The sequence below is a fragment of the Centroberyx gerrardi genome, chromosome 16, assembly GCF_048128805.1.
Source record: "Centroberyx gerrardi isolate f3 chromosome 16, fCenGer3.hap1.cur.20231027, whole genome shotgun sequence".
Lineage (NCBI taxonomy): Eukaryota > Metazoa > Chordata > Actinopteri > Beryciformes > Berycidae > Centroberyx > Centroberyx gerrardi.
This window is the reverse complement of record NC_136012.1, coordinates 1,563,917-1,573,427: the sequence shown is the minus strand read 5'-3', so window position 1 is coordinate 1,573,427 and position 9,511 is coordinate 1,563,917. Positions and strand designations below refer to the sequence as shown.

The following is a 9,511-nucleotide window of genomic DNA, read 5'->3' as shown; positions in this document are numbered from 1 at the left end:
CTTACTGGCAAGAAGCTGAAAGTTAACTTATGTACAGTATACACATGCTATAATCCGATGATTTGAGAGACTCAAATGTGAATATGCAGATGTATCATAATTTATTCTTATTGAATCGAAATACATATATCAGAACTATGCTTTTTAAACCTGTGTGGTGTGTTTTGTCTTTCTTGAGTTGATGAGATGAAATAGTCTAGATGCATGAGGTGGTGGTGGCTTCAGCTGATAAAATGTAGCCTACTATTTATAACATTTATAAATATGCATAAATCCCGTGACTTACTATAATTTAGGGAAAAAGAGACAAAGACAACAGGGTGGGGTGAAGTTTTCATTTTCAGTGAAGTTTTTCCTATCTAACCATGACCAAAACTTCACCTTAACCTTAAAGGACTACACCAACTTTTTGGCCATTCGATAGCTCTGTCCGGTGCGCATGACAATGCTTTAGCATACAGTATGTTGATTATCATTATACAAAGTATGAAGATAAACCTTTTAGTAATCCAAAGTTGGTATTGTTTTTTATTCTGTGGCTTGTAGATTCAGAACTTTTGAAAACAAATTCTCAATCTTACGTTAGTTAAGAATCAACAGTGCAACATTAGCTGTCTGGCTAACTTTGCTACCTTCCTGTGTCATTAAAATTAGCTAACCAGCCTTAGAACTGCTACAAGTTTTCATTTTCTCACTTGCTAAAATAATGCTAGTCACCTGTATGGTTACTTAATATATACTATACTACTAATATAGGCTACTGTATGCTAAAGTGTTAGCATGTGCACCAGACAGAGCTATCTACTGGAGAAACAGAGATGATTTTGTTGCCAATCCTCTTGTCCGATATTGGGTAAAGTGACCAATGGGCCAAACTCCTAAAAGGCTGGTGTAGTCCTTTAAATTGTTTTAGTGGCCTAAATCTAACCCTAACTTTAGCCAATAGTTGTTTTACCTGTGTATGGCTAGCAATTTTTTTTTTTTTCAGTGCAGCTTCAAAACCACCTCAAAAAAGGAAAAGTCACCTCAAAAAATAAAGAAATGCATAACAGGGTAACCCTCGAAGGCATCAATACTGAAAGCGGGCGGGATGCTGAATCCTTTATTTGGGACGAAAAATCATGTTGCTTGAGGGGACAATTTCACAAAAAAATTCACAAAAGTGTAAAAAAAATGACACTTGCCTTCTTCCATTCTACTTTCTTCTAACATCCAAGCCTGGTTTCTGGCCCTATAATTACATCATGTTGGTAAAACGTGGGAATATACTCACCACTAAATTGACTGAAACTAAATTCACAAAACCCATAATGCAGTATGCAGTAATGTCCTTGAATCAAGTGACAATACAGTACAAAAACAGGGAGAAATTCAAAATGACATTTTTGCACAACATGAAATGGCTGATGATTAAAATACGATGTAACACTCATATGATGATCAGAAGTGGAGTGTGGTAGAATATTTTCAACTAACACTATTACTGTTTAAGTAAACTGACTTTTATAAGTGTGTAAGCCATAACATCACCCGATTCTTGACATCTCAACTTAGTTTCAGGTGCTCTTACAGACAGCATCTGACAGTTTGCACTTTAACATCATACTCATTGTATGATTTCACATCCTCATTAATAAGACTATGGAATCAACACATGAAAAAATATGTTGCTGTAAAGTTGGAGCACATGGTATACATGAAGACAGACACATGACACATGAAGACAAGAATAGCCTACTGACTGTTGTGCTTGTTGAAACACTGTTACACTGCTACTGGCTTTGAAGATGCGATTTGTTTCATGAAAACTGAAACGAATCACAATGTATTCGTTAATGCTATTTAATGGTAGGCACAAAAACAGAGTGTTCCTTTGGTCTTCTGAAACTTGATAGCAACAGCTGTCTGTCTCAAGGCTGGGGTGAAAACCTCTGGGTTGGAGGAGGAGGAGGCGCTCGACACTGAAACAGTAGAGAGGGAGAGGGAGATATGGGATGTTAAAGAGTAACTAAACCCTAAACCCAAATCTGTGTAAAGCCTGCTATTGGCTGATCTTTGGTACCAGGTGATGCCACCACCTGTTGTACTCTATAGAAGGTGACATCACCTGGCACCAAAGAACAGCCAATAGCAGATGGCCAGTTCAGTAGCATGCTTTTTACCATTAGATGCCAGGCTTTACATAGATTTGGGTTTGGGGTTTAGTTACTCTTTAAAGCATATATGTTCGACAAGTGATAGCATATGTTATGAAATATACAAAATATTCCTTTTTTTAACTGCATAGTGTACATACTGGTCTTAGTCGCCTGCTGGAGAGATCCGGAGAACTGTGGCCACTGCCTCCACTCTCTGATGGAAGAGGCCAACAGATAGAGATAAAGAGAGTTGCTGAGAGAAGGTAAGGCAAATTAATTAACAAATAAGGCTGTGATCACTTTAATAAGCCTGTGCCTTTCCTTCATTGATTTTCAATAGTGTTGTTGTGGCAGGCGTGAGTCTCTTCCATACTGCACACTTGGCATTTCAGATGCCCTGGGCACTCCAAGTTGAGCATGTGTCAACTTTAGCCACACTGCGCATTATGTCAACGTCAGAAAGACAAAAAATTAGCATCTGGCTGGAGGGAGGCAGCTATACAATTTCCTACTGAGGGTTACGTGTGGTACAAATAATGACAAGTGAAGAGGTAGGTGTGTTATTCATTTCTTGTAATGATGAAACATTATCTTATGAACAGCTAGCTTGCGCTAGTTCTTTATTGTTTAGCTCACCAACCAGGAACCACACTTCTTCTACTGTCCGTCTATACTGACGTTCCGTAATTCACAAAGCCATCTGTTGGTCAAACTTGGTATTACACTTCTTATGTTACTGAATATCATTACATCCCATTTTCTTTGAAGTTGTAAAAAAAAACATATTTACCACATTAAAATTATAAGTGATATCAGTAACATCCATTTCGTGTTAACATACATAACATCTTGACCATAACATTTTTAGCCTTTCTTTGTTAAACATTTTAGTATGCTTTCAATGAACTTAAAGCTCTTTTAAACAGACTGTGTAACCTTATATGTATATATACATCAGTCCTTGTTTTAACTCTTTAGCATGTGATTCTTAAACACACATCTCTTCAGTCAGCTAAATTACAATATGCTAACTCACAGGTTGAGTCTATCTGGCTTTCTAATCTCACGAGCAGACCTTAGCACTGGCGACTTTGGAGTATCATCATGTGTCTCTGTCTGTACATGTTCATTATTGTCCAAACCAGTTATCGTATGTGACACATCACCTGTCACATTCACATCATCAGATTTTGACTCTCGGAAAGTCTCTTGTGTTTTCAGAAGGCTGCGGCGGTTCCTCCTGAGAATGTGCCCTTCCTCAGTTCTTACTGTATAAGACCATGGTCCTACTTCCTGAAGAACAGTAGCTTTCCTGTTCCAAGCATCCTGGTCTTGAATTCTCACCACATCATCCTTTGCAAGTGGTCTGAGAAGCTTAGTTGACTTGTCATAATGATGTTTCTGTTTCCATTTCAGAGTGTCCAGTTTTTGCTTTACATCTGTACTCTGCTTGTCTTCTGGGTAGCAGGGTAAGGTGGTACGCAGCTTACGATTCATCAACAGTTCTGCTGGGGATAAACCACAGTCAAGAGGGGAGGTCCTGTAGCTCAGCAGAGCTAAATAGGGATCTAATTTACTGTCTGTAGCCTTTTTTAGAAGCTGCTTGATAATATGTACTCCCTTCTCAGCTTTGCCATTTGACTGTGCATGTTGAGGACTAGATGTGACATGTTGGAAGTCATACTGTTTTGCAAACTGCCACTCCTTGCAGTTATAACATGGACCATTGTCACTAACAACAGAACAGTCTCTGGTATTCCATGCCTGGCAAAGATGGATTTGACATGGGTAATGACACTGCTTGCTGTAGCGCTTGTGAGCAGTGCAATCTCTGGGAAGTTTGAATAGTAGTCTATTACCAGCAAATAGTCTTTCCCATTCACATGAAACAAATCAGTTCCTACCATTTTCCTATCATACTCTCAATGTCCTTATTGATCCCAGGCCAGAATATAGCATCTCTCGCTCTTCTTTTGCATTTTTCATGTAACCTTTGAAGTATGTCCAGTCTTAGACTCTGTGGAATTACAATTCTGTTGTCTCTCAGCAGCATTCCATTTGCCACACATAGCTCTGATCTAATGTGATAATATTTTGAACAAGACCCCTTGGGCCAACCACTGTTGATGTGTTCAATCACTGTTTGTAGCTCTTTGTCCTTAACTGTCTCTTCACATATTTGTTTTGACTTGGCATCAGATACTGGCAGAGAAGCAACTATCATGCTTACATGAGCTTCCAGTTCCTCTTCAGTGGAACTCATACAACTCACCACTGGTGCTCTTGACAGTGCGTCAGCTAACACTATGTGTTTGCCTGGTGTGTATATCAGGTCGAAGTCATACCTTTGTAGTTTCATCATGAGACGCTGAATCCTTGGTGACATCTCATTCAGGTTCTTCTTGATGATCGATACCAGAGGGCGATGATCAGTCTCGGCTGTGAAGGTGTAGGCCATATACGCAGCAGTGGAACTTTTCTAGTCCATAAACCAGTCCAAGACATTCTTTTTCTATTTGAGCATATCTACCCTCAGTTTGAGTCATGGACCTTGAGGCATATGCAACTGGCTTCCAATCATCTCCTTCTGCCTGCAGCAAGACAGCCCCAAGCCTGTCCTTCGATGCATCTGTTGAGACCTTTAGCTTCTTAGTAGGATCATAATAAGCAAGCACGGGAGCAGTTGTCAGTGTAGTCTTTAGAGCATTCCACTCTCGCTCATGTCTGGCTGTCCACTTGAATTCTGTGGAATTGTGAAGCAGATCCCGTAGAGCTGATGTCTTCACTGACAAGTTGGGTATGAACTTTCCAATGAAGTTTTTCATCCCCATGACTCTCAGCACTCCTTTGTTGTCTGTGGGATGAGGCATACTTAGTATGGATTTGACCTTTGTCTCATCTAGCTCAACACCTTGAGCGGACAGTTTGTCTCCCAGAAATGTTATTTCCTGCACACCAAATTGACATTTTGCTTTGTTAAGCTTCAGTCCATTCTCACGTACACTCTGGAGCACTTTTGCCAGTCTTTCATTATGCTCCTATAGGGTGGAACCCCATAGAACCACATCATCAATGTAACAACGGACCCCTTCTAGCCCTTCTATGATGTGTTCCATTGCACGATGGAAAATCTCCAAAAAAATCTCCCAAAAGGTGTATTGAAGGTGCAGTATCTGGAACTTTCATCATCCAGATATATTTGCCAGAATCCCTGCGATGCATCTAGTTTAGTGAAGTACTTGGCACCTGCCATCTCACTTGTGATCTTTTCATGCTTAGGTATCTGGTAATGCTCACGTTTTATGTTTGCATTGAGATCCCCAGGGTCCATACATATTCTCACTTTTTATTCTTTTTGTCAACACACACCATTGAGTTAACCCATTCCGCTGGTTCCTCAACCTTAGTGATGACGTTTAGCTAAGACATCCTGTCTAGTTCCTTTTTTAGGCGCTCTCGAAGCAGAGCTGGAACCCTCCTTGGAGCATGGACGATGGGCTTTGCATCCTCCTTCAGTTGAATCTTGTATGTATATGGTAGGGATCCTAGTCCTTTGAAAACATCTGAATAACTCTGCACAATGGAGTTCACGGTGTCTGGGTGTGCACTTAATATGGCAGACCCTCTTTACTAGGTCTAGCCTAATTTCTCAGATGTGACCCCACCTAGCAGTAACTCACAGCCCTCAGGTATGACAGAAAACAATATATTGTGCGCTTTATTCTTTACTGTCACTTTAGGTCTGCACTGACCTCTACTTGCTATCTCTTTTCCATTGAGTCTGTCAGTGGCACACCTCTCTTGAAAATCCTAGGCTTTTCTTTCATGACACTGATTTCTTTCATGCTGATCAGGTTTGCTTGGGCACCTGTGTCTATCCTTAGTGCTACTAAAGCTCCATTTATTGGAAGTGACACGATCCACGTGTCTTCATTTTCTGTATGTCTGTCGTTTTCCTCTGTAGTACAGTGCTTATTTTCTGTATTGTCTTTATCGTCACATGACACCATACCTACAAAGAATGTTTCACTTAAGTCAGTCTCTTCAACTACATGTACTGATTTGGGTTTGTCTTTGGATAGACATTGCTTGGCAAAATGTTTTTTTCCCATTGCATTTTGAACATCTTTTGCCATAGGCTGGACACTGCTGGGGCTCATGTCTACCACCACATCATTTGCAGGTGAATGCGACATCCTCCTTGTGTTTCATTTGTTCAGTCTTTCTTTTTATTTTGTTTGTGACCACAGCAACCTTCGCACCATCATAAACTGCAGTGGCAATGGTTTCACTGAATGTCTTTGCATGCTGCTGGGCCAACTCACTAGCATGGCAAACTCTCTCTGCCTCCTCAAGAGTTAATTTGGCCTCTCTTAGCAGCCGTTCTCTGACCTTTTTATCATAGATTCCGAACACTATTTGATCACAGATCATGGAATCCTTCAGATCAGCAAAATCACGTCTGTGCTTTCAGCTTCAGATCGGTCACAAAGCTATCAAAAGTTTCATTTTGTTGCTGCATGCGTGAGTGGAAGACCTTTCATATACAGTGTTTTTTTGTGGAGAGCAATGTGCATTGAACTTCTTTTGTCGTACTTGTTTCTGTCATCCTCCTCTGCAAACTCGAACGTGTTGAAGACTTCAATGGCTTGAGGACCCGCTACTGTGAACAGCTCAAACTGCTGCTTGAAACTCCGCCAGTTGCTGTCGAGATTTCCCACCAGTTTTAGTCCCTCCGGTGGCCTCAAAGTCTCCATATCAAGCTGTGCTGAACGTGACAAAAACTTTCACTCCTGGTACCATGTGTTGTTCATTTCTTGTAATGATGAAACATTATCTTATGAAGAGCTAGCTTGTGCTAGTTCTTTATTGTTTAGCTCACCAACCAGGAACCACACTTCTTCTACTGGCCGTCTATTCTGACGTTCCTTAATTCACAAAGCCATCTGTTGGTCAAACTTGGTATTACACTTCTTATGTTACTGAATATCATTACAGTAGGTAGCAAGTTTATTAGTTTACTAAGTTTACTCCCTTGCTTCATCATTCCGCCATGATGCGAAAATTTTCAGGAATGGGAGGATGTGAGGGCTGCTTTTAAACAGTGAGGGAGGTGCCAAGCTAGTTTTAAAAAAAAGGAAAGCTACTGGATGGACCAGGAGGAGTTTCATTCTGGACCAGAATTTGACAACAAGCTTTAGAAAAGAGGTGAAAACAGCAACACAGCTGGCCCACGTGTGTGGATATTGGTTTATATCATTATGTCTCAATGAATGAAAATGCTGACACTGAAATGAGGAAGCGCACGCAGGGACAGAATCTATGCTCAAGCTAGTTTAACATTTGATACCACCCACCTATCCTGCTGTCTGCCAGCCTCTGCAGCTCCACAGGAACAGCCTGTAGTTTGTCCTCCACACAGTTAGGGGGGGTAGTACTTGGACAGGACCCGCGGTTCGGGCTGGGGCTGGAACAAGGCAGGGGGGCAGAGGAGATTGGGATGGGGATGGGGATGGGGGGCGAGAAGGGAGGAAGAGTCGGGGTGGGGAGAGTCTGGAAAAGACAGAAATACCAGAGAGGTGACTAAGTCAGTCAGAAAAAGCAGTGGCACACATTAGGTTCAGGATTGGTTATAAGGTCTGTTATCGCTTATTGCAGGTTGAAGTGGGGAAGAGCAGCAGGAAACCAGACTCACCTGCACCTTGTCCTCCTCCTCTTCCTCCTCCTCCTCCTCTCCCTCGTCTCGGACAAGCTCCACAACCAGCGATGGAAAGACACCGGTCCGTCCGTCCAGCTCTCCCTCCCAGAAACCGTCATCCACCTGAAAATCAAAAACACATTCATTAGGATTCAGCAAATAAAAATAGAACATAAAAAGAATAGAACAAATGAGGGGTACCAAATATAACGCAACCAGTGTTCCAATTCCAATTTCCAATATGTCAAGAAAATATGAAGTTGCAGTGAGTGAAAGGTATGAAAAACGTATAAGTTACAGCATTACGAGGGTGTGCAAAATAACGGCAGTCAAACATACAAAGACTGAAAGAGAATGAAAACTATCTACGATATGGAAATATACCAAAAAATGAAATGTATGCGGTCTGAAATACTCATAGAGTTAGAAATGCAGCAGTTACATTGAAGTTGCATTGAAGTTTCATCTCATTTTAGTGACCGTTGATTATAAGCAGGATGTAAGCACCTGTTTAACCCGACATAAATCTTTATGACGTAAATTCATAAAATACAGCATACTAAGTATTATCAAACTTATGTTAACTTCTATGAAGATAAGGTCTTTAAGGTGCATTAAGTAAGATTTCTACTACCCCATAGCACAAAACGATCATAATATATCTGGGGTTTAATGTGAGGGTTTTGTGTGTTGAAACTATCTCAGAGAACAGGTAGTTGTACAGTAACGTTCTTGTGTATCAGTGCTACTTGTAGCCAAAGACCACAAAGAGAGAGATGTGACACATACCTCTCCCTGTCGACAGCGTAACAGGTGGATTAGCGCCCCCTCTTGGAAGGAAAGCTCCTCTGTACTCTGGGCCTGGTAGGAGTACAGAGCTCTGGCCACACCTAGGAGAGGATTTAAGTCAAGCTTTATTATTAACACACACACACACACACACACACACACACACAAAATGTTCACAAACTGGATGAAATATTTGCTTATACCTTATATGTCATATCAATGCAAGTCATATAAATCAGCCACTGATCTTCTCTCTCTCTCTCTCTCTCTCTCTCTCTCTCCATATATATATATATATATATATATATAGTATATATATGTATATATATTTTTATATGTATAAGTTTGTAGTAGTATGTGTGTATGTGCGAGTATTTCATTCACATCTGTGCACCCACACGCACGCACGCACACACACACACACACACACACACAGTCTTACTTAAGTCACTTTTGGGGTATTTACATAGACTTACATTCATTTCCTGGAGACTTACCCTAACCCTAACCATAACCACTACTTGCCTAAACCTAACCCTTACCCTAACCTTAACCTAACCTTAACCACTGACCCAAAAATCATGGCTTTTGTCCCCAATTGCACAAGCCGTCCCCAATCAACTGGTCTTAAGTCTGGTGTGTGTCCCTGAAAGTGAATTAAGTCATACCCACACACACACACACACACACACACACACACACACACACACACACCACTCACCTCTGATCTGCACTCTCCTGCTATTCCCAGTGGAAGAGCCAGAGTTGAATGAACTGTCCAGCTGAGCAGCATCCTCTGCAGGTAGACACATGAACTGCACATAGCGCTCAGGAACATAGCCAACCTGACCACAGGCATTACAGACCTGGAAAGAATCACCGAAGA

General features: G+C 41.1%; 1 protein-coding gene across 1 annotated transcript in view; it reads right to left on the bottom strand.

Moving 5' to 3' along the window:
- Positions 1–1,086: 1,086 nt before the first annotated feature.
- The window catches only part of LOC139911335 (F-BAR and double SH3 domains protein 1-like), a 38,027-nt gene continuing 29,602 nt past the window's right edge, over positions 1,087–9,511 (bottom strand). Inside the window, exons 16-21 of the mRNA XM_078289319.1 lie at positions 9,347–9,491; positions 8,626–8,726; positions 7,834–7,959; positions 7,496–7,691; positions 2,297–2,352; positions 1,087–1,961 (exon numbers count right to left, since the gene is read on the bottom strand). Of these exons, the coding sequence (XP_078145445.1) occupies positions 1,911–1,961; positions 2,297–2,352; positions 7,496–7,691; positions 7,834–7,959; positions 8,626–8,726; positions 9,347–9,491 (675 nt within the window). The 3' untranslated portion in view covers positions 1,087–1,910. The remainder of the gene's footprint in view (positions 1,962–2,296; positions 2,353–7,495; positions 7,692–7,833; positions 7,960–8,625; positions 8,727–9,346; positions 9,492–9,511) is intronic.